Consider the following 26,120-nt stretch of genomic DNA (forward strand, 5'->3'; position numbering starts at 1 on the left):
CCTGTCCTGTCCTGTCCTGTCCTGTCCTGTCCTGTCCTCTCCTCTCCTCTCCTCTCCTCTCCTCTCCTCTCCTCTCCTCTCCTCTCCTCTCCTCTCCTCTCCTCTCCTCTCCTTCCCTTCCTTTCTTTCCTTCTTTTCTTCCTTTTGTCCCTGGTGGCCCCTGCTCCAGGGGCTGCAGCTTGTACTTTTCTGAAGACAGGGAAGGGGACCTGGGATGCTTCTCTCTGTCCCAGAGGACCCCAGATCCTACTGAACTATTTTCCATGTAGTAATTGAGAAACACCACAGTGGATGTGGCTCCCTGGGACCCCACTGGTAATGACATATTACTTAAAAACAAACAAGTAAGGAATGTTAACAACTTCTAACTTCTAAACTATTTGTTTACTGTAATCTCGGAGGTGGCTTTGGCTGTGAGACTGAGGCTTGGCAGGATCTCCAGACAGGGGTGATGAACTACGACTGACAGATAGTTTGACCAATGCTGAGGAGGGGGGGGGGGGCTTCTTGCTTTTGACTGATCAAGAGGCGTAAGAGGTCACAGAGCAGATAAAACATTATTGTCCCCCCTTTAAGACAAAGCAGCTGAGGATCCACAGATGAGAAGTGATAGGATCATAGATCTCATCTGGGCTATCCTAAGAACTCTGCTACTTGACACCTGTGGAATCTTGGGCAAGTCATTTTCTTCTATAAAATGGGGCGAGGCTGGGTCATTTCCAAGTTAATCTAGCAGAATGTGGCCCATCATAGACTGTCATAGCTGATATGCTCCACAGAGGTCATCTAAGCCAAAAAGAGCTAGGCACACAGCTTGCCCCGTTTAATCAATACTTCTCATCATATTTAAAAAAAATTATTTTTTAGCTAGAAACTATGTGGATGCCCATCAATTGGAGAATGGCTGAATAAGGTATATGAATATTATAGAATATTATTGTTCTGTAAGAAATGACCAGCAGGAGGATTTCAGAAACATCTGGAGAGATTTACATGAACTGATGCAGAGTGAAATGAGCAGGGCCAGGAGATCGTTGTATATTTCAACAACAATACTATATGATGGTCAATTCTGATGGGCGTGGCCCTCTTCAACAATGAGATGAACCAAATCAGTTCCAATAGAGCAGTAATGAACTGAACCAGCTACACCCAGGGAAAGAACTCTGGGAGACGACTATGAACCACTACATAGAATTCCCGATCCCTCTATTTTTGTCCGCCTGCATTTTTTATTTCCTTCACAGGCTAATTGTACATTAAATCAAAGTCCGATTCTAGCTGAAAGGGATCTCTTCCTCCTCCATTTTCCTGGAGCACTTTGTCTAGATTGCACCTTCGGTTGTGTTTTTCTTTGCATATGTTATATGTGCTCCCACCCTCTCCCTCCAAGAAGGCAGGTCATTTTTATCTTTGTGACCCAGGCCCAATAGGTGATGGGTGCTTTGTAAATATTCACTGAACTGAATGGGAAGCAATGGGCACAGTGGAGGGTCTCAAAGTCTGGAGTCAGTGGTCCCGGGTTCAAACTGCTGATCTACCACGTGTTGTGCTCACAACTGTTTGGTCATGTATACATATATTGTATTTAATTTATACTCTAACATATTTAACATGTATTGATGGACCTGCCATCTGGGGGGAGGGGGAGGGGAGAAGGGTCTGAGGCTGAAGCTGCCCTCAGGAAGATGGATCTCCCTAACCCCAGGCCCAGAGCTCTGTCCACTGTGTTGCCCCTTAGAAAACATTCTGGATGTCATCTAGTCCAGTTCCATGATCCCACAGATAAGGTAACCGAGGAAGTCCCAAGGAGGGAGGTGAGCACAACACGTGGTAGATCAGCGGTTTGAACCCGGGACCACTGACTCCAGACTTTGAGACCCTCCAGTGTGCCCATTGCTTCCCATTCAGTTCAGTGAATATTTACAAAGCACCCATCACCTATTAGATAAAAATGACCTGCCTTCTTGGAGGGAGAGGGTGGGAGCACATATAACATATGCAAAGAAAAACACAACCGAAGGTGCAATCTAGACAAAGTGCTCCAGGAAAATGGAGGAGGAAGAGATCCCTTTCAGCTAGGACAGCAGGGAAGGCTTCATGGAGGAGGTGGCAACTAAGCTGAGCCTAGAGGATTCCTAAAATTAGAGATGGGGCCTGGGGAGGAGGAATGCAGCGTTTGAGCAAAGGGGGAGATGGTTGGAGCTGTGTATTAGGACAATTATGTTGGCAGCTAGGGGGAGTGGAAAGGGGAGATAGGAAGCATCATAGCTCCCATTTCTTTTGTACTAAGCACTTTCCCATTAGTTATCCCATTTAGTCCTCACAATATCCCTGTGCCTGTGAGGAGGCAGGGCAGGAGCTATCAGCTCCACTTGACAGATGACAAAACTGAGGTCTGAACTTGTTCAAGAACGCCCTCAAGCAGAATTGGACTTTTAAGTAGGGAACAGCAGTTTGGTTCAGCCCGCAGGACGGGGGCAGCCTCACCCTTGCCGCTGGAGACGATGTGAACCAGGCGCTGCACGGAGTCCAGGAGCTGCCGCTGCTGCCGCTGCAGGAGGCTGGTGTTGCTGTTGGCCGCGTGCAGGCTCCTCTCCAGGCCCTCCAGGGTGCTGCTCTGCCGGTTCACCAGGCGCCGCAGCTTCTCCCTCTCGCCCCGGATGCCCTCCAGCTCGCTCTGGTGCTTGCTCTCCATGGCCCGCACCCGCGTCTCTAACACACTGCCCGGGGGAACACACAATGGGCAGAGGGCCCCGGCAGGCGGTCCCACCTCCCACCGGCTGTGCCCCCTGTGCCCGGGGAGCTGCCTTCTGGGCCCAGCGTTGGGCTCTGGGAGCGCTCCTCCCTGGGGCACCACGGCCTTCTGGCACTGCTAATGAGGCTGGTACTGGGCCCCGGCAGGGCCTGACAAACACGTTTCCTCCAGGGGTCCCGGCCCCAAGCTCCCGGGACAGGAAGCGGGAGCTCGGAGCCAAAGATGCCTGGGTGGTGAGACAGTCCCCAGGCGTCAGAAAGGAGGGCCGGCGTGTGGAGAAGTCTCCCAAAGGTTAACAGAGGTGATCCTCTAGCAACGTTGTCCCGCTCTGCCCATGAGGAAACTGGGGCAAGAGACTTAAGTGTCTCACTGAAGATCATACAACTAGGCAGGAGCTGGCCCGGGTCCTCCCGATTCCAGAACCCACGCTCCATCCTGATCGCCTATTGGTGGTGCCTGAGGTTCCCTGACCCCCAGGTCAGTCACTGCCATCTCTGTCTCAATCCCTGTCCCTGTCTCTGTCTGTTTCTATTTTCCTCTCTGTTCCCGACTCTGTCTCTGCTTCCACCCTATTTCTATCCATCTCTTTCTCCCTATCCTATCTCTATTTCTCTATTTTATACATATATGTATATATTTCTCTGTATTATATATAATCTTTATCCCCATCTCTACATTATCTCTATATTATATGTATAATCTTTCCCCATCTCTATTCCTATCTCTATTTCTCTCTATTTTCTCTCATATATATATATATATATATATATATGTAAATATGTAGATAGATATCCACCTCTATCCCTATCTCTGTTTCGGTCTCCATCCCTATCCCTGTCTTTCTCTGTGTCTGTCTGGTTCTGGCTCTGTTTCCATCCCTGGCTCTGGCTCCCTCTCCCTCTATCGCCTCCCACAGATTCCTTGGTCTCCTAGGCTGGGCAGGCTGGTGCACTGGATGTCCGTCCCCTTGCCCAGGTTCCCCTCCCTTTCTCTCGGGCTTTGTACCTGTTCCGATTCTGCAGTTTGTGGATCTCATTTGTCTGCAGGAGCAGCTGCTTCTCTAGTTTGTTGGTGGACAGTGAGTTCTCAAGTAGCTGGAGCTCAATCCTGGACGTCTGGTTCAGTACCTGTGCCGGGGACAGAGAGGAAGCCCGCTTGTAGCCTCCTTGGTGAGCACACTGTCAGCAGTCCTAGGGGCCTTTGCAAGGCCTTGGTTCTGACAGCAGGCCTGGCTGTCAGGTGAGGAAGATTATTCCACCCCTTTGACAAATGGGGAAACTGAGAAGTTAATAGTTATAATTAATAATAATTATAGTAAAGTTATAGTAAATAGTAATAGTAATTATTCCTTTCATTTGCCTAGGGATTCACAGGTCCGATGCACTTTGTGTGTGCTAATTTATTTGAATCTTACAACACCCTCGGGAAGTAGGGAGGTATGGCCTGAGACCAGTCACTACGTTAGCCCTAATCTAGGCCTTACTTTTCTCACCTGAGAGCTTTGGATTAAATGATCTCCAAGACTCCTTCTAGCTCTGAAAACTCTTAGTCTATGAGGTGGATGAGGAGGGGCAGGAAGGTTAATAGTAATAATCTGTAATATGTATGCTACACTTTTAAGGTTAAGAAAAATTGCTGAATGCCTCAGTGGCTCAACTGGGCCTTAGACCCAGGTCTCCTAACTTCCTGCCCAGCACTTTTTTCGTCCTCTCTACTATTCTCTCTCAGCAAGAGGAGACAGTGACTGAGGCCTTCTGACTTCTGCTCTGGGCTCTGTCCGTCCACTGCCACTGAGGCTGGTTCTCAGCTCCGAGCTCACTGGGCCTGTCCTGAAACTTCATTCTCCTCCTGCTGCCCTATGGGAGGGCCCAGCTTGGACTCCAACACTTCCCAAAGCCAAGCGCTCATCAAATTATGGAGGGCCCAGGCATGCTGGGTGATTTGTGGGATGGGCCCTGAAGCTAGAAGCTCTGCTGAACTCTGTTGTACCTCCACATCAGCCCCTCCTAGTGTAGCACTGAATACACCTGCACATAAAGTACATGTGAATACTTAATTGTAGCCTTCCTGGGGGAGGGGAGGGAGGAAAGAGGGAAAAAAGAATAAAGTAAAAAGTACATAGCAGAGAAGAAAAGAAAACTTGCAAGGAAGCAAAGAAAAAATGGATAATTCTGGACACAATGTGTAGTATTTATCATACAGGCTCTCTTGAAATGGAAATTTATTGCTTTATATTTTGAATCCTTTCTTCTGCTGTGCACATGATAATTTTTTTCTTTTCCTATTTTCTATTTAAGTTTAAAGTAAACAAGCAAAAGTTTAAAAAAAAATTCTATGGCTTCAAAGAGCCTCTCTGACCTGCCTCATTTCCTGAAAGTTTTGGGCTGCCTATTCTTTTCTCCACATGGGTTCCCAGTCTTTTAAGCCAGTGACCTCTAAGCCCGACAGCTGTCTTTCTCCCTTGAAGGACTGCCAGGACAAAGACAAGAGAAGAGGATTGGTGAAAATGGCTATGTTTCCCATTTCCTCATAGCCACACTTTTCCTGCCTAATTTCCATCAAAGTCTTAAACATACCCTGTTATGGCCCCTGTAGTTATTGTGGGATTTGGAGCTGGAAGGGACATTAGAAATCAATAGACTTTAACTTTTTGCTTTTACAAAGTGGAGAAACTGAGATCCAAGGGCCCCTGGGTCCATATTCAGCCTCTGATGCTTATTATCTCTATGATCTTGGGCAATCCTGGGTCTCAGTTTCTTCACCTGTAAAATGAGGGAAATCAGGTAAGAAAGCCCTGACTTTAGTATCTGGTGATCCCAAGGCACAAAAACATAGCAGGGATTAAAATTCAGGTCCTTTAATTCTATATTTTAGGTGGGCTTTAGATGGGGCTCGGAATCCTGGAGAAGAGCTTGGTGCAGTTCAGGGAGAAGGAAGTGTGGGGCTCCCACTGCATCACTGGAATATCCCTTTTCTCTCCAAGTATCACCTCCACCCTTCCTCCCCTCCTCATCCCCAACTTCATCTCTCAGCCCTGCCCTCAGTCCTGCTTTCTAGAGTCCCATACCTGGGCTTCCACATCGGTGAGTTTTCTTGTTTGTTGAGCTGTCTGGTTGAGTAGGTTGGTGCCAAGCTCAAGCATGGTAGCCGTCTGGTTCTGGACCGCGTTCTGTTGGATCTGGACCATCTCTGACTTCATATTCATCTGGATGTAGCTCTCCAGCTAAAAGGATAAAACCATAGTGACTGGATCACAGCCTCAGACACATCTTTAGCATGCATCCAGTAAGGAATCTTGCCCTAGAGAGTTGATACAGAGGAGGCATAAGCGGGTCTTTGGACTCTCAGGTCACAGTCTGGGAGAGTCTACACCAGGGAAGGGAGTCCCACATGTTGAGAGAACTCGAGATTTCACTGGCAAAACAGGCACAAAGGTTAATTCTAAATGTAGTTTAAGGATAGGCAGACAGATATAGTGGAAAGAGTAAGAACTTGGAGCAAGACTTGGTTCAGACCCTAGCTGTACCACTTCTTTAGTCACGTAACGGGGGACAATCAGCTAGGTGACTCAGTGGACTGAGCTCTAGGCTTGGTGTCAGGAAGCTCTGAATTCAAATCCAGCCTCAAACCTTTACCAGCTGGGTGACCCTGGCAAGTCACTTAACCCTATTTGCCTCAGTTCCTCTTCTGTAAAAATGAGCTGGAGAAGGAAAGAGAAACCCATTCCTATATCCTTCCCAAAGAAAATCCCAAATGGTGTCATGAAATGATTGCAACAACTTCCACAATTGTGGACAAAAACAGCCTTTCTGACCCTTAATTTCCTCATGTATAAAATGGAGAAAATAATTTGTCTATTACTTTACAGAGCTGATGAAAAAAAGTACTCTGTACACTGCAAAGTACTATAGAAAAATATATTATTTCTATAGAAATATGAACTATTATTGTTATTATTTCTTTATTTGAGTAACATTACTCAAAGCTTGAGACCCTGACCCTTAGCTGGGAAACCAGTCTTAATATTTCTGAGGATAGAATATAAGCTGATGGACTTGCCTGGGGTGAAACCAAGGTGTGTTGGTAAATGCTTGACAATGCCAAAATGGCATTCATTATGCTTTTAAATTTAATCTGCATTATTGACATTTTCTCCATCACTTTCTGAATCAAGCCCTGATTTGTAGCATTAAAAAAAAAACTTCAAAGTGTCAGTGCTCTGAAATTTTAACAATAAGCTCTTTGAGCAAGTTCCAGAATACTACTGAAGAGAGCCCCAGTGAGGGAACCAGAGAATGGGGGAGAAAGAATAGGATGATAAGTTTTGCCTTACTTCATTGCTAACTAAGTTTTAGCTGTTTTATTTACGATCATGGGAAGGAACCATGTGGATCTAATACTCTACTTATTCCTGGATACATTATTGGGAGGTAAGCGCCTGATTTTCAGCACGCATTCACTTTGAATTTGCCAAGAGGGTCTTTGGCAAATCAATTCAACCCCCATAGCCTTCACTGTGGAAATGAGCAGGGTTTATCACTCTCTCCTACTCTTATCCTTTTGTCCTTGAGACTAATGCTTCTGGTCACTTCCTTGGTTCCTCCCCTCATGTAACTTTTCCTTCAGTCTCTCCTTCAGCTCCTTCCCTAAAGTTTTCCTTTAGAACCAAGATGGAAAGTTGTAGTATATGTTTTATGATGGAGTTCTATTGTGCTATAAGAAATAAAAAAAAGAAAGAGGGGTGATTTCCGAAAAACACGACAAGACCGATATGAATTGATGCAAAGTGAAGTGAAAAGAGCCAGGAGATTATTGTGCACATAATAGCAAGGTTATAATAATGATTAATTGGGAAAGACTTGGCTTCTCTGATCAATACGATTATCTAACACAATTCCAAAGGACTCATTATGAAGAATGTTGTCCACCTCAAGAGAGAACTGATGAACTCTGAGTCTAAATTGAAAAATAATTTTCATACTTTCTTTTTCTTCCTTTTAAATTTTAAAAAAAAATATGGGAATATTTTGAATGATTTCACATGTATAGTTGACATATTACTTGTCTTCTTTGTGGGTTGGGGAGGGGATGAGAGGGAGGGAGAGAATTTGAAATTCAAAATTTAAAAAGGAGTCTTACAAAATAAATAAATAATGAATTAAAATGGAAAATAAAAAAACAAACAAACAAACCAAGGTGGAGGTGGGAAGGACAAAAGCAAGATGGCATAGACCCTGCCTCTAATACCAGCTCAGCTATCTAGAAAGCTCCCAGCCTGACTAGTAACTTTTCAGTATTAAGAGAGAGAAAAAAAAGTATGTTTTCTCTCTTATTCTTTGCTCTGAGAAGTAAAAAAAATTAACAACTTTCCTTCCTTTAGTTCTGAGTCCCCAACCACAGAACCCCACTGACAAAATAGTATAACTGTACATCTATCTTTCATTCCTGGCACTGCTTTCTCTACAACTTCCTCTTGGTAGCTGAATGTACTTCTTGTCATGGTGACTCCCCTCCTCTTTCTGGTTCTGTGGACTGCTCCAGTGCCAGTATTTTATTCCTCAGATCTCACATAGTTTCACTTCCTCAGGTGAAGCCTAGGAGAGTAAGCTTATAAACCATGTCATCTTCACTCCCTGTATCCCAGGTTAAGGCAGATTCCCATTGGAATCAAGAAAGGGAGAAAAGCTAGGAATCTCATACCTGAAAACCACCAGGAATCCATCTCTCCCCTTGGCAATACTAAGGCAGAGCTATTTGTAAATGAGGAGACTTGTCCCTTCTAGAGCTAACTCCATGATCCTACTGTGCCTAAGGCATAGAGCACACAAAGATAAACACAAATCCTAGAGGACCTCACTATACACACATATATACATATATGTATATGTACTTATACATATGTCAGTGTATCTTAAACTCCTCTAGGGTTTATGTATACATGTATACGTATAGTAAGTTCTTCTAGGAGCTTACATGTGAATGAATACATGTATATATGAACACATACATACATGTATACACAGATAAAAAAGAAAGTATATACATGATAACTTGAGGAGAAGGAAGAGACCTAGGAGGATTAGGACGTATTTCTGTTTGGCGAACCCAAACCTTGAAGGACTGTAAAGATTCTGCCACCCAAATTACCATCTACCTTCTTTTTTCCCTTTCAATAGTATTTTATTTTTCTAAATACACATAAAGATAGTTTTCAACATTCATTCTAGTAAGATTTTGGATTCTAAAATTTCCTCCTTCCTTTCTTACCTCCTCCCTCCCCAAGATAGCAAGCAATCTAACATAGGTTAAACATAACTAATCCTTTTAAACATATTTCTATATTTGCCATGTTGTACCACCTTCCCTCTTTATTCCCATACTGGTTGCCAGGGGTCACTAAAGTCATGTAGGATCCTGGCATTACTCTGTGCTGGTCCAGTAGACAGGATGAGTGGCAGGGCCATAGCCTCTGAAGAGCATCCAGGGATTACAGTCACTAGTTGAGAACATATCATGTTCTCTCTGTCTCGGGAGAACAGGGCTTGTTTTGGGGTTCTGCAAGTCTAGGTGTGCTATTGAGGTTGAAGGTTTTTGGCACATGGAATCATGTTCTGTAGTATCATCTGCAGGTCAAGGTCTGTGGTAATTATGATAATGACAAGAACCACAACTCAGGAGAGTTGTCATGGATAAAGAACAAATCTCAGCATCGGGAATCAATCAACTAGTCAACAAGCATTTGCTAAACATCTATCTACTCCATATCAGGTACTGTGCTAGCAATATTTGGGATCAAATCTTGCCTCTGATACATACTGGCTGAGAGAATCTTTAATCTCTCTGTGCCCCAGAAAACTCTTAAGTTGTAGAGCTGGTGCTGGTCTGCTGTGGTGGAAGAAATCCTTTCCTTGGGAGTTTCTACACCAAAGAAATCTCAGTCTTAGTCAAAAGAAAAAGAAAAACCTATCCCCAAAGCAACAACAACAAAACAAACAACTAGTAATGCACTAACTTCCAGATATCTAAAGTATTTTTCCTACAACCGGTCTTTGGGATAAATTGTGCAAGCATTAGTACTCTCACTGTACAGGTGAGGAAACCAGTTTGGACAGAGATGGATGGTGTAATCCATCCAAGGTTACACAATTCATTAGCTTTGAAGTCTGGCTCAGACCTAAGCTTCCAATGCCAGGCCTTTTTCCATGATCTGAACTTATAATATCTGTTTGCAGAGGTGATGTTCTTCAGAAGCTATAATCTTGCCAGTCTTTCTGTCTACTCTATCAGCACAAAATAATTTCAGAATTCTATATGACCTCAGGCAACCAGTATGGGAGTAAAGAGGGAAAGTGGTATAACATGTTTAAAGTAGTACAATATGTTTAAAATGATTTTATATGTTTAACATATCAGATTTCTTGCTGTCTTGGAGAGAGAGGAGGTAAGAAAGGAAGAGGGGGAAATTTAGAACACAAAATATCATAAAAATGGATGGTGAAAACTAATTTTACATGTATTTGGAAAAAATTCTTGCCACTTGAATTGAGTCACTTGAAATCTTTATCTCTACTTGAGAACATAAAGGAATAGAACAGGGACCCAGCCACCCATGACACAGAGTTTCCTTAAGACAGAGGACTAGGGATGAGTTGACCTTGAATCCTAGCTGCAAGTGCAGGTCACCAGCTGTCCTTGGGAATAGGATGAAAGGACAGAACAGAAGGCTGCCTCCTCTCCTTCTTCGCCCCCCTTCCTCCCAACACATGCACACAGCTGGGAATCATCATCCCACACTCCACAGCAGTCGCCACACCACAGGCACTAAAGGGGCAGGACCAGAGACCCATCATACTTTCTGGACTTTTTCACCTTTTCCCTCATCCAACCTCAGCCTTTTGGGTGACTGGAACTTAGATAGAGTCCTGTCAGAATGACTTTGGAGGGAGCTGGTGTCACCAGTTGGAGGAGAGAAGAATCACCTCATCCATAAGTCAATCTGGGATCCAGGCTTTCCCCCTGCCCTTTAAATAACAGAGGGAGGATTCTGTGGCTTCTTCTTTCCTATCAAGTTGGGAGTGTGGGGAGGAGAAAATAAAAGACAAGGCAGTACCTAAAGCCCAAATTTCTCTGCCTTCTATAGGATATCAGAGCTGGAAGGTCCCTTAGAACATAGAATGTTAAACTGACTGGGGACCTGCTCCCTCAGATGTCTTTGGAAGTTCTTGTGTTGAGTTCTGGGCACCACAGTTTAAGAATGACATGGTAAAGGAGGGAATATCAAGAGGAAGGTAATCAGGATAGTCTTCAGGTTCTTGAATATAATTCAGATGAGGATGATTTACAGGAACCAAGAAGATTTATCCTTGAGAAGACTAGGGATTTGATAGCTGTGTCCACATCTTTGAAGGCTATCACATGGAGGAATGACTGGACTTTTCTACAGTCCCTGGGGATAGAAGCAGTAGTAACAGGAGGAAGTTGGAAAGAGACAAATTTGGATATAAGGAAAAACATCCTAACAGGGCTGTCCACAAGTGGAACAAGCTGGGTGAGGTCGGGATTTCCTCATCTTTGGGGTTTTCCAAGCAGGGGCTGAAGGACCACTTCTTGGCCATGTTATAGTCTCATTCCTTTAAGGTTTTACTAGATAGTCCATGAAGTTCATTACAATTCTAAACTCAATGATTCTGTGATCTTAGACATAGATTGTCAGAGCTGGAAGGGTTTTCAACAATTAACTGGCTCAAGTTCCTCGTTTTATTCATAGGGAAACAGGTTCAAGGAAAGAAAAATGTCATTATAAAGCAAATTAGATGTCATCTTGATGAGCCTTACCTCATTATTGCTTTGGGTCTGGTTTTGAGTATTCCATTAATACATTGAATGACTGGTTAAGTTACCAAATTTTAGAGCTGAGACATCATCTAATTCAACCTCCTAACCTACATAGGAATCCTCTCTATAGTTTCCATGACAATCTAATCACTATCTAATAGGTCTAATCACTTTCTGAGCCTCAGTTTCCTCCTCTGAAAAAAATATTTCCTCTGCCTTTCAGAACTCATATCTCTGCTTTGTCAGGCAGTAAGCATTTATTAATTGTCTACTATGTATCAGATACTGTTCTAAGTCTGGGGATTCAAAGAAAGGTAAGGCGACTGTCCTTGCTTGTCAGGAGCTCACAGTCTAATGGGAGAGACAATGTATAAATTGTAAGGGCTTAAGACTATACCATTCTGGAATGTCCTTTGGGGGCTGCCCTTGGACTTCTTAACTCACATTAACTCAACAAACATTTACTAAGCACTTTAGATAAAAGACACTGTACTTGGTGCTAGAGCCATAAGGAGGAATATGGAGCAATTTCCAACCCTAAAGAATTTACTTTCTCTTGAGTATAGAGAGAGGTGAGGATGCAGCATATATATATATATATATATATATATATATATATATATATATATATATATATATATATATATATATATGGAAGTATAAAGTATGGATAAATTTTAAAAAGTTCTATTTCACTGAGGGGAGAAGTTATTAACAATCCAGGGCAGGGAGCAGGAAAGCTCTTATCTAGGTTACAGTGTGGCTTCTGAGCTAATCATTCCACCAAAACTCTTTTCTCCAAAGTTTCTAATGAATACTTAGTTGCCAAATCCAAAGGGCTTCTCCCAATCCTCATTCTCCTTGATCTCCCTGCATCCTCTGATACTGTTGATCATCCCTATTTTCCTTGTTTCTTCTTCTCTCTAGGTTTTTGATATCACTGTCTTGGTTCTTCTCCTGCCTGACTGCTCCTTCTCAGTCTCCTTTGCTGGATCTTTGTCCAAATCTTGTTCTATAGCTATTAAGTGTCTCATAGGATTCTGTCTCATACGATTTCACTTGGTGATCTCATCAGCTTGGATTTAATTACTATCCCTGATGATTCCCAAGTCTACTTAACATCTTTGATCACTATCAATCATGCAAGTCCAATTGCCTTTCAGACATCTCCAACTGGATGTCCAGTGGACATTTTAAAAATGAACTGATTATCTTTCCCTCTAAATCCTTCCTTCTCACCAGCTTCCCCTTTCCTGTAAAGGATAGCACTCCTCTCCCAGTCCCTCAGGCTCAAAACCTCAATTCTCAACTCTCTATCTCTCACCATCTATTGTAGCATCTCCCAATTATGCCTTCTTTTCTTCTTGGATGCTATCGTCACCTGGTACAAGCCCTTATCTCCTTCTGCCTGTTTTATTGACTGAAGTTGCCTGCCGGTCCACCTTCTTGCCTCAAGTCTCTCCTCACGTCAAATTCATCATCCAGTCACCAAGTGATTTTTACTAATGCTTAGGACAATGATGTTACTCACCCACTCCATAACTCCATGCCTCCCAATTGCTGTAGGATCAAATACAAAATGCTGTTTGACATTCAAAACCCTTCAAAATTTAGCTTCCTCCTACCTTTCCAGTCTTCTCAACCTTCCTCTCTGACACGTAATTTTCAGTCCAGTGCCCCTGGCCTCCTGGCTGCTCCATGAACAAGACACTCTATCCCTTGACTTTGAGCATTATTCTCTCTTATGGTCCCTCATCTCAGCCTCCTGGCATCTCAGACTACCAAGTAAAATTCCATCTCCTATAGGAAGTCTTCCCTAATCCCTCTTAATTCTAGTGCCTTCCTTCTGTTCATTATTTCCTATATAGTTTGTTTTTATTTGTTTACTTTTCTCTTCCTCTGGGGCAGAATCTGCATTTTGCTTCTTTTTATTTCCCCAAGTGCTTAACATTGGGGTCCTGCATTAAATAAATAGTAGGCACTTAATAACTTTTATTAACTGACTGATTTATGATTTAGGGATTCTTCAAGTTGGAGGTGAAGAAGGATTAAATCCCAGATGTAGGAAACTATGTCTGCAAAGATATAGAGTATAAGTTGGATTTTCATGTAAGGATATTCAGGAAGTACAATTTGAGATATAAAATTTCCCCTAAGAACTGCTTTGGCTGCATCCCATAAATTTTGTTATGTTGTCTCATTATTGTCATTCTCTTGGATGAAATTGATTGTTTCAATGGTTTGTTGTTTCAACCACTCATTCTTTAGGATTAGATTATTTAGTTTCTAATTAAGTTTTGGTCTAGTTTGAGCAGGACAATTTGACTGGGATGCACTTTGAGCCTTGTGTTAGCCCCTTGTACTCTATAGGGACAGCCCAGGTTCCCTCATACTCTTCTCGAGATGATCTGAGTATTCTTCATATCCCCTAGGAATACCCTAACTGTTTTACATTCCTGGGGATGATTTACTGGAGATTCCTCAGGGTTTTATAGATAGCTACGGCCCTTAATCCCCCTAGCAGTCCTGCTTCGGGGAATTACAGTCTGGGATGTTACAGTCTGGCTAGGATCTGACTGCAATCTAGATGGAAAGTAGAAATATTAGTGAATTATCTAGGATACTTTTCAGAACTTATTCCTGCTAGAATGAATCATGCTTGATGCAGTGGGGATGGCCTGGTGATGGGGAGTTGAGAAAGGTAGCAAACTGAAGAGAGGGATCTGGGAAAGGCAATGTGATAGAGCATTGAATTGATGATTGAAGAACCAATATTCAAAACTAGTTTCTACTAACCACCTTGAGGACCTAAAGTAAGTCTGGGGCTCAATTTTATTACCAGCAAAAAACAAAAACAACAAAACAAAACAAAAACACTGTCTCCAGAAGGCTGCCACCATAGTGCACCTATACAAATATAGGACTTTGGGATTTGGAGCTATAAGGGATTACAGGATTTTGATTCCTCAGATGAAGAAATTTAAGGCCCAGAGAGAGGAAGATATCTTCCCAATGTTACCCATTGAATTAGGGTATGGAAAGAAACTTTAGACCCCCTCATTACCAAGTCATTGCTCTTTTCCTTATATTGCAATGTCTGCAGGTTCTTAAAGTGTACCTAACTGAATCCTCTTATTTTACAGATAAGGAAACAGACTCAGAGAGGATAAGCAGCTTCCTTAAAGTTAAGATCAAATTAGAAGCAGGCCTGTGACTCAGACCTAGGTTTTGTGGTAGAATGTCTCACTAGATTTAAAGAATCCTGGAATAAGAGTTGGTTATCTGAGCTGGAAAGACCTCAATTTATTCCAGCTTTTCCTCTGTTCTAGGGGTCTCCTTTTCTACCTCCCCAGTGGGGAGAGATAGCAAACGAATTTTGACTTAGACATTTTCTGACATGTTTAGAATGACACTGAATCTCTACAAGATCTTCTGAATGCTCCTTAGTTTTGTTTTACTCAGGTATAAAAGTGGATTTAGGAAGATCTTAAACATAAAGGAATGGACAGAAAAAGTATTTTCCAATTATCCTTCCTTACCCAGAAAAGGCAATTTTGAGGAAGCCGCACCACTGAATGCCCTGGAGAAGCAAAAGCTGACTTTCAGATGTGAGCTGGAGCTGCTGCTGCCCAAGTCAACAATCTTACCTTATTCCTGTCCAAGACCTTCCCTCCTCAGATTCTCTCTGAATTTCTACTGCAAGCAAAAGGACAGAGTGTGATTCAGTGGAAAGAGCCTAGATTTGGCAGCCTGGAAAAATGTGTTCTAATCCAGAATGTCATTGACCCACTGTGTGATTTGAGTGGGATTTTTCCTTTGCATAGCTTTATTTTCTTTGCAAAGCAAGGGAGTTTGTCTAGCTGGTTTCTGTGCTTGGGGAACAACCTGTGCTTGAATGTCTCTACTCAGCCTGATATTTTGTGTTTTGTGTTTCATTTTCTGAACAAGTTCCCTTCCACCCTTATTTATTTTAGGAATACGAACTGTTCTTGATCCAGAGAAATGGTTCTCAAGTTTGTCCACTCTGATAGAACCCTTCAGTTTAAACAAAACTTTGGTGGAATACTGCAGATTCTTGTAATAAAATCATCTAAAATAATTATTTTTAATGCTTATTAGCAAACAACAGAAGATTCAATGAAAACAGACTTGGGTATGTCAGGGCTCCTTGCAGCATAGTTTAAGAAACTGCTGGTCTTGAGTTCCTTTCCCCAGTGGATTCCTTCAGGGGACACCACAGCTGCCATGCAAAACACACTGAGGTTTCTTTGGGGCGCCACTAGTCTCTGAGCCTGGACTGGAAGTAAATCATAGGATTTAGAAGCTGGAAGGGACCTTAGTCCTCTGAACATTTCCCACTGGATCTCCTCCAGATTTGGGGCTTGGCCTCTCTGAGACCCTTTTTTAATTTGAGGAATGAAGAGGCAAGCTGGGCAACAGGAAGGTCAGGTCTTTTGTCCTTCCTTGCCACAAGACTCACCCCCAAGCTGGTTTGTGAATTCCTTTCAAAACAGTAAAAGGGTTTTGTTGAGAGAGACTCAGACTCAGAAACCAGTGAAGCTACCATTATCAATAAAAGAATAGACCTTACATCTTTATTTGGGGAATGAAAAAAAAAAAAAAGATGAACTAAGATAGGATCATTAATGAGAATACTGGAGGAAAAACCCAGCCAGTGAGAGCCTATTAATGCATGAGGTGATCCAGGATACTAGGGGGGAGATTTCCCAATCATGTGTGGGCCAAGATACGAGGGAAGGGAGAACATGAAGTGGAAATCTTCACATTTGGAGAGACCTTAGAACAGAAAATAGCAGTAACAGAGTCCTTAGAACATATTTTCGCTAGACAGCATCTTAGGATATGGAAAATTAGAACTGGAAGGGCCCTTTTAATCTAAAACACTGGCTGTTAGAGTTTAGCAGCATCCACTTCATTTTGGTACCTAGAAAACCGAGGCCAAATAAGTGAGAGAAATAGTTATTTCTTTCTTATAACAATAACCAATTACTATTGGGGAGAGCCAGGATTTTTTCCCTTCCTATTTCTTCATTCTCTAGAGCAAATCAGCCCCTGAAAAATAGGGCTGATATATTGGCATTAACATTCTCAGTCTTGTTCAAACCTTACCCAGTTGGGGAAGCTCTTTGTGTTGGTGGTTAGTGGGATAGATCCTTTGTCTACATTGTTGAAGGCAGTCTGAGAGCAACAGCAACTTACTTAAAGACATGGTAGCACAGCCTCTCAATAGAGTAGGCCCACCTCTCATTATACTATTCATTCTTCTCATTGTTAATGGATTGTTAATTGTGGGAAACATCCAGTCTTCCAAAGACATATCGTTATCAATAAGCCACCATTATCCTCTTTGGTTTATGAGATAGCCAAATAACCATCCTTTTATGTACAATTAATAAAATGATTAATTACTCAGAAATTATGTCTCAAACTTTTTGCACATCACAAAGGGGAAATGGCTTGCCTAAAGTCACACAGTAAATGCTCCATTGGCCTAGGATCACTGATTTTGAGATGGAAAGGACCTCAGAGACTCTCTAGTTCAACCCTCATTTTACTTATGAGGAAACTGAAAATTAGGGAGCCAAGATTTGAACTATAACTCTGATCCCAGCCCAGGGAGAATTGTGAGAGAAGGGAAGTGCCTTCTTCTGTGATACTGTAACTGAGACCCCAAGAGAAATAGAGAATTAGAAAGAGAACAGAGAAAGGGGCAAAAAGGGGGCAGGGATAAGAATTGGGGCTAGAATCAAAAGCATTCAACCATTTCAACCTTTGATGGATGGAACTTTAACTGGACAGGAATAAACATTAGAAAAAATTGAAATGTTAAAAGATCGTAGATAAAACCTGAGGTGGTGGGTAAGAATAGATCTCAGAGATCCCCTGATTCAATCTCTTCATTTTCTAATGGAGGAATTGAACCAGAGAGTGATTTAAGCAAATTGTACAAAGTAGGTAGTAAGGAGCAAAGCTGGGTCTCAGGTTCTCACATTCCAAATTCTGGGTTCTTTCCCACATTGAATCTATTATCTAATTTAATCCCACAACAATCCTATGAACCAGATGCTATGACTACTTTCATTGTACAGATGAAGACACAGGGGGCAAAGAAATTGCATGTCTTATGACTTGGCATAGGAGAAAAAACAAGAAAACAAAACCCAAAATAAAATCAGGTGAATAGAACACCTAGAAAGAATAGTTCAATGATTCTAACTTCCCTCCTATGCAAGGACTTAGAATAGCTGGTCAGACAGTAGGGCAAGAGCCCTTTCTTCTGGGAAGAAATTAGCTAAGAGGTTAAAGAATGGTAAGATCAGAGGAGTCCTTTTAGGAAGCCTTTCTTATCTCCTTTCATTCAAAATCCTCATTTTAAATCCAGTAGGGTGTGTGTGTGTGTGTGTGTGTATGTGTGTGTGTGTGTGTGTGTGTGTGTGTGTTCATAAGGAAGGGCCTCTTAATAATTCCTTCCTTCCTTCCTTCCTTCTTTCTTTCTTCCTTCCTTTCTTTCTCTTCCTTTCTCTCTTTTCTTTCTTTCTTCCTCTCTCTGTTTCTCTCTCTCTTTTTCTTTCTTTCTTATTTCTTCTCTCTGTGATACTCAAGAATATTATCTATGGATCACAGTGAGGCATGAATAGTTATCTGGAGTCTCTTCCATCCATACTTCCTACTAGGAAGGGAACAAGAGACTGGGACCACAAGGCTGATCCCTCTGCTTTCCTCAAGTAAAGCATATGTAGCTAAAAATTATTATCTATCTGCCTCCCTGCTAATATGTTAGTCTAAGGGAAATGAATTTTAAATTCAAGCTGCTCCTAATCATTTTTCATCAATAGGGAGGGAATACTCTAACATATATCCAAAGGCTTGATTTCCTTCCTACCAAATCCCAGTCACACAAAGATCCAGTAACTGGCAAATAAACTTATTTATCCAGGGCAATAGGAAATAGAAATCATACAAGTTATACAGATGATAATATACCAGATCACAGACAGAGTGAATATGTTCTCCCACTGGGAGTAAGATATTGCCATAAAGACAATTCCAGCTCTCATCAAATGGGAAATTCCACAAAGTATCTCACATGGTATCTCACATTCCCTCCTTCCCTCCCTCCCCCCTTTTTCTATGCCAGGCAATCAGGATTAAGTGACTTGCCAAGGGTCACACAGCTCATAAGTGTCAACTGTCTAAGGCTAGATTTTAACTCATGTCTTCCTGGCTCCAGAGCAGATGCTCTAGCCACTGTAGCATCTGACTGTCACAAATTATTAATTTTCAAAGAAACACCTTTTGAATTCCTTGCTTCTCTTCCACAAACTGAGGGGGGAAAAGAAAGGACTGGGGAGCCAAATGGAAATCATCCTGTCTGCTGCCCCTGCAATAAGGGGCTCTTCATATACTTGTAAGAATTGGCTTAAGGTTTATTTGGTTCCTAATCCCAGTGAGGCTTAAATAAATGAAAAGTGGGGAGAAGTAGAAGCCAATGCTATCTTCTCAGCTTTCAGTCATTCCTAGCTTCTCAGAAGGAGTCTGAGACTAGATTGGTGGCTGTGGTACATTGGAAAGTGCACATTGGCTTTGACATCAGATGACCTGGATTCTGCTTTTCCCACTTCTGACTCTTACTACTTGTGTGAGCTTGAGCAAATCAGTTTCTTCTCCTGTAAAATAAGGGGGATTTAGGACTAAAGGCCTTTGAAGCCCCTCCTGCATCTATTATAATCCTGTGCCCCTATGTCTGGAGCCAGGAGCATCCTAGTGCTGCTATGGAGAACTAGATATCAATTCTGTCTGACCATGAGAGAAGTGTTCTTTCACACCTTGGTCCCATTTTTTGCAGGACAAATGGTTCGGCTCAGTTCCTATTGGGTTCCTTAACAACTGGAAGTGAAGGGAGAGACCATCTTCCTCCAAGCTTTCCACTGTCCACAGTAGTTCAGGCAGGGATGTGGTAGAACCAGCTCTAAACAGCTTTGAGAGAGCTCATTGTTAAATTTTCAGTGTGAGCATTTACGGGTATCTGTAATTCTCTACAAATCTAGGACTGATTTATTGTTTAGTTGATCATCAAGCCTTAAGAAAGTGTTGATAATATGCAGCAAGATAATTGTATAAATATGTATACTTATATTAGATTTAACATATATTTTTACATATTTAATATGTATTGGACTACCTGTCACCTAGGGAAGGGGGTGAGGGGAAGGAGGGGAAAATTTGGAACAGAAAGTTTTGCAAGGGTCAGTGTTGAAAAATTATCCATGCATGTGTTTTGTAAATAAAAAGCTTTAACAAATTTTTAAAAAAGAAAGTGTTAATACGGATTAAATTTAAAACTATGCATGTATACATGCCTATCCCTGGGTTAAACATTTCCCAGCACATCCCCTTTATTGGTCTATAAACATTGCTTGAGCCTGCAATAGAAGTCTTGGAGAATGAAGTCATCACCAGATTGGAGGCTGGTGACCAGAGGATAACAACTTTAATAATAACTGGAATTTATATAGCGTTTTAAGGTTTGCAAAGTGCTTTGCACCCATTATCTCATTAGATATTCACAATCTTCCCAAGTTTAGAAATTTAGGACTCCCAGGCTTCCTCATGACACCAGAAAGGACCAGATACAAATCATGAGAAGTAGATATTAGATCATGTCCCTCCCTCCTCAAGTCAAGATTGGACAATTAAGACAATTGACAGAAAGGCAAAGATGAATTAAAAAAACCAGTCTCAGGAGCTTACCAACTATATGACCCTGGGCAAGTCACCTAATTCTGTTTGCCTCAGTTTTCTCATCTATAAAATGAGCTGGAAAAGGTCAGTTAGTCCTATTTGCCTCAGTTGCTTCATCTGTAAAAAATAGATTGGAGGAGGAAATAGCAAACCACTCCACTATCTCTGCCAAGAAAACGTCAAAATCCCAGTGACTCCAGAAGCACATCTTTTCCTACCTGTTCACACATTGTCTTAGCTCTTTGTGTCTGTGCTTCCACCATTGGTAGGGGTCATTGAAAGTTACCTGGGGATCATTGAAATTTTCATTCTAGGAATATCCCTGAACTTGGGGTTATTCGGACCTCTGGCCTGTGGCGCCTCTGGTAGCTTACTTTCCCTCTCTTTGAGTTCACTCAAGAATGACTTATTTTGTGTTACTGTTGTGCAGCCATATCTGACTCTCTGTGACCCCATTTGGGGTTTTCTTGGCAAAGATACTGGAGTTTTTGAACACTTCCTCCTCCAGCTTACTTTTTACAGATGAAGCAACTGAGGCAAATAGGACTAATTGACCTACCCAGCTAGTAAGCATCTGAAATTAGATTTGAACTCAGGAAGATGAGTTTTCCAGGAGGATTGCCAAAGAAATGTGGTCAAAGCCAGTTCCTATCATTAACTTATCTGAGTCCCAGAAGGAGCTGCAGATCACAGACCTCTGTCTCCCCATAGTGACTCAAGGTGGCCAGACTTCTCCCCCCCTCTCCCCAGCATCTATCCTTTTGCTCCCTTGTTTGTTCCTCTCCTCTTCTGCCTCCTACTTCAGGCTCCTTGGTCTTCTGAGGACAAACAGGGTGTGGAGAGTGGAGAGGACCACATTTGGATTCAGGGGCTTGGATTTAAAGTGCATGGTGACTCTACTCTTGTGATCTTGGATAGGTCACTGAGGCTTGGGATTCAGAGGTGGAAGAGCTCTTCTAGTCCAACCCTCTTCATTTTAAAGAGGTGAAAACAGAGGCCACAGAGGAGCTAATTGTCTAAAGTCACACAAGTGGCAGAGTCACCATTCAAATCCAGTGATCTTTCAGCTTCATTAGACTGGTCTAATTAGACTGTATCTTTCTGAGCCTCAGTTTCTTCTGCTGTTAAATGATGAAGTTGGACTGGACAATGTCAAGGACTCTTTCCAGATTTAGATCTTATGATATTTATTTAAAGGGGAGCCTGGGCCTGGGAGGAATTCCCAGACCCTCCAGGCCAAGGACTAAGACCTCCGTCCTGCCCCCTGCCCCAAATGGAAATGTGCTGGACTTGTTTTTCTTATTTTATCTAAATTGAAGGAGCATAAGGGGCCAGGGGCACCAGGCTTTCCATCTGGCTATTTTCATCCCTGGGAGAAATTCACTGTAGTTGGACCCAAAACCCTAAGTGGAGCTTGCAGCTGGAACAGAATTAAGGGAACCACAGGGTAAAGAGAACCCTTAACCAAGTGGATTCCCCTGCTAAAAGGAAATTATTTCTATATCTTAACTAATCAATGACTTAATCAGTTGTTTAAGGTACAGATTTTACCTGTCAAATGAAGGGAGAGGAAGAGGCGATTATATCAAAATTTCTTCATTTGACAAATTCAATGGTCATTGGTGAAGAATTCCGAAATTGGTATGCTCTAGATCAGTGCTTTTCAAAGTGGGGAATGTGGCCTCCTGACCTGAATGGGCTTGTGATCAACCAATTACTTGGTGGGAAGTTGGCTTCCCTTCCCCAAAATAGCCAGTGATGTCTCCAACACATCATACCTACCCATATCATCCAACATGCCCTCACAAGATCCCAACCTTTTCCATTTTGAGGTTGGCTTTGGTTTCTCAAAGCAGTTAAATAATTTATTTGATTCCCTAGACATCTATAGCAGCAGTTGTATTGTCACTATGGGAAAATTCTTTCCTTCCCTTCCTTTCCTCCCTCCCCCCCAATAAAACTATCTCCTGCTTCCTGACCGTGGCAGATGCCCCTAGGAGGGGTCTGCTTTATGCTCATTGGCAGTAAGTGGTGAGTAGGAAGTTTTAAGTTTGGGTGAAAGACATTGAGTCACACAGGATGAGTCAGAATTGGTGGGTTGTGGTCTTCATTGCAACCTTCATCACAGTGTTCCTTTCTCCTTCCTCAACTCTATCCACTCTTTCCAAATATCCCAAAAGGAAATAACTATCTATTAGATGTTCAGATTCCCAACCTTGACACTGTCTCTGATTCTCTACTGTGTATACAATCAGCTGCCAAATCTTGTCATTTTTGCTCCCACAATTTCTCCCAAATGTCCTCTTTTTCCTGCTCACATGCCAGTTCAGACTCTCGTTACCTTTCACATAGACTATTGCAACAAACTTTTAATTGTTCTCCCTGTCTCTTTTCTCCTTCTCTAATGTATCTTTCACACAGCCTCAGAACTGATTTTCCTGAAACAGATCTGAGCATAGTAGTCCCTGCTCAACAAAATCCAATGATTCTCTAAAATAAAATATTTTATTTTTGTCTCATTAATATTTGTGAATGTCAATTTTAAGAGTAATTTTATAATGTACATACTTATTAGTGTAGTAGTACATTAATAATAAATAAGTGTAGTAGTACATTAATAATAAATAAGTAAATATGCATATGTTGGGAATATATAATCAACATTTTAAGAAATATTTATTTTTAATGTTCATTTTTTAAACAATTACATTACAAATTTTATCCATCTCTCCCTCTCATTGAAAAGGGAAGAAATGCGATATCAATTATATATGTGAAATCATGCAAAGCATATTTCCATGTTAGCCATGCTACAAAAGAAGCAAGAAAAACAAAGTGAAAAAATTATGCCTCAGATTCCTTCAGTAATTAGAATTGTCTTGGATCACAGTATTGCTGAGAATAGCCATGTCATTCACACTGATTGTTGTATGATATAGTTCTTACTCCATAAATCTTCTCTTAGTTCTTTTGCTTTCACTCTACATCAGTTCATACAAGGCTTTCCAAGTTTTCTGAAATCTGCCAGCTTGTCCTTTCTTATAGCACAATAGTAGTCCATCACAGCCATACATTTCAACTTGTTTAGCCATTCCCCAATTGATGGGCATCCCCTCAATTTTCACTTCTTTGCCACCACAAAAAGAGCTGCTATAAATATTTTCGTACATAAGAATTTTTCCTTTTTCTTTGATCTCTTTGGGAATTAAAGGGTATGAACCATTTTATAGCCCTTTGGACATAGTTCCAAATTGTTCTCCAGAATGGTTAGAGAAGTTCACAACTCCACCAACAATGCATTAGTGTCCAATTTTTTTTCATATCCTCAGCTTTCTTTTACTGATGAAGTAAGTGCATAATCAAAAAAGCATGGAGACCATAAAATATAGATGGCTACCAAGAGCTTTTCTAGTTATAATGTGCTTTGCTTTATGTTCTAAGGTCCCTTCTAGCTCAGATGTTCTATGTTCTTTGATTATTTATAGTTCTACCATTCTTTATTATTTTTACTTACATTTGCATTAATTTGGAAACAGAGGATTTTGTTGATGGAACAGCACAGTGGCAGGAGGAGTTCCAAGTTTCACTGTCAAGCAATAGGGGCAACAGGTTTAGGAGTCAAGACTAAAAAAGGCTTGAATCATTTGTCCCTTTATCTGTTATGGAGTTTGATTTGGATTTAGTATCCACCAATGTATTACTGCCTGGATGACAGGGTTTGGTTTATCTTTGGGCCTTAGAATATAATACCAGTACTTTCTAAATAGTACTTTACAATTAAAAAATATATTTCCTATATAAAGAAGGATCTAGATGGGAACAGGAGCTGAGAACTAGGAAGGATATACTGCTTGAGAATTCAATTTAGATCAGTATCATTTATATCTCTATGCATAACACTGAGAGGCTCTCTGGAGGATCTCTAAAGTTCATATTTCCATAACTCATATTTATAGGATTTTTCATTTATTTACAGCCAGAAGGGAAAGAATCTTTAAAGATCAGCTAGTGCAACAGCCTCATTTTATAGATGAGTAAACTGAGTTATAGATAGTAGAAGACAATTTCTCAAGATAGAAAAAAGTCGTTCAGTCAGAAAATATTGATTAAATACCGATGATGTACCAAGTGCTGTGGTTTAGAGAGAGCCGGAATTTGAACCCAGATTGAAGCTAGATCTTCTTGCATCAAATCTACTACTCCTTTCACTACAGAACACTATTTTTGCAAAATACTTTTCTCATAACAATCTGCAAAATAAAAAACGCAGGTGGTGTTATCTCTATTTTAAAAATATGGAAAGTAAGACTCAGAGGTTAAGTAGGTCCCACAGTTACTAAGGGTTGGAGCTGGGATTTGAACCTAGATTCTCTTTTTGCTATTGCTACACTACCTGAATCATAATAATAACAGTAATTTCTTGCCTTCTCAGTGGGTGGGAGGAGGGGGAGGAAGAAAAGAATTTGGAACTAATAATAATAATGATAAGGATAACAATAACAACTCTAATAAGTATCATCAGTCAAGCCCATTGCTGAAAACTTCCTCCTTCTTGAGGGAATAAACAATACCAAATTTTGACCCTTTTAAAGACCTCTCCAAAAGCCTTTCCTTCTTCTAGGAGGTTTGGATAAAGATTACCTTTCCCTCATCTGGGATCTTAAAATCACTACTAAATAGGCTAATACATCCTCTTTCTTCCAAGTAAACTCAGTCTCAATTATCCTCTCCCATATTATTAAAAAGCAAAGCCCCAATAATTCCTCCAAAGAGTTTCAGGGAAGGACCTATCCTAACCATGGGGAGGGTGTGTGTGTATTAAGGATTGGAAATAGCAAGGAAAATTGCTAATCAAGGGGAACATGAACCATTTGCCCTTGTTTCATGGATCTTTTTGATAAACAAAACCTTTTAAGCTTGGTGACCCAGCACAGTGGATGGAATGAGGGAATTTGGGCATCTAAGTGAGGCAGTGGACAGAGCTCTGACCCTGGAGTCAGGAAGAGCTGAGTTCAAATCCAGCCTCAACATCTACTCGCGGTGTGACCCTGGGCAGGTCACTTTGCCCTGTTTGCCTCAGTTTCCTGGAAAAGGAAATGGCCAACCACTCCAGTATCTCTGCCAAGAAAACTTCAAATGGGGTCACAGAGAAATAACTGAACAACAAAAGAATGAATCAACTGGGACAATATCTGAAAATTGTCTATCAGCTCAGGTAAGTAGTCTCACAACCAGACTGGAATGTAGCAGGGCAAAGATCATTCTCATTTTATAGAAAACCAAGTTTAAAGAGGTGAAGGGTGGGTAGAATGCAAATGCAAGCGTAGGAGCTGAAATTCAATCAGCAAATCCAATTACTCCACTATACCATGCTGTTCTGAACTCCATCAAGTCCCAGGTTTGCTCTTTCATACAGCCTGGAGGCAGAGGAGAAATACAAATAATACACAGTAGTACATGATAAGTACATAACTGTACTATAGTAAGAGCTAGATAAGGTCTGAGGGGGGAGTTTGTTCCAGTGGGAGGGATCAGGGAAGGCTTCATAGAAGAAGCTGAATCTGAATAGGGCTTTTTAAAGGGCTAGTAGAATTTCAGCAGTGGAAGGGTAGGAGGGAGGGCTTTGTAGGGAGAAGAAATAGTCTAATGAAAGCTATGAAGGCTTGAAGTGGGGGCATATAGGAGGAACAGTAAGGAATCCATTTTGGCTAGGATAAATGGAATCAGGTGACTGAAATTCAACCTAGACCAGTTTAGAAATAAA

The 26,120-nt window shown here is 41.5% G+C and overlaps 1 protein-coding gene across 1 annotated transcript in view; it reads right to left on the minus strand.

Annotated features, from left to right (window-relative positions):
• The window catches only part of ANGPT4 (angiopoietin 4), a 60,675-nt gene that overhangs the window by 11,371 nt on the left and 23,184 nt on the right, over positions 1–26,120 (minus strand). Inside the window, 3 exon segments of the mRNA XM_074292839.1 lie at positions 2,491–2,723; positions 3,764–3,885; positions 5,826–5,981. Coding sequence (XP_074148940.1) covers positions 2,491–2,723; positions 3,764–3,885; positions 5,826–5,981 — 511 coding nt within the window.

Source organism: Sminthopsis crassicaudata, chromosome 2 (assembly GCF_048593235.1).
Source record: "Sminthopsis crassicaudata isolate SCR6 chromosome 2, ASM4859323v1, whole genome shotgun sequence".
NCBI lineage: Eukaryota > Metazoa > Chordata > Mammalia > Dasyuromorphia > Dasyuridae > Sminthopsis > Sminthopsis crassicaudata.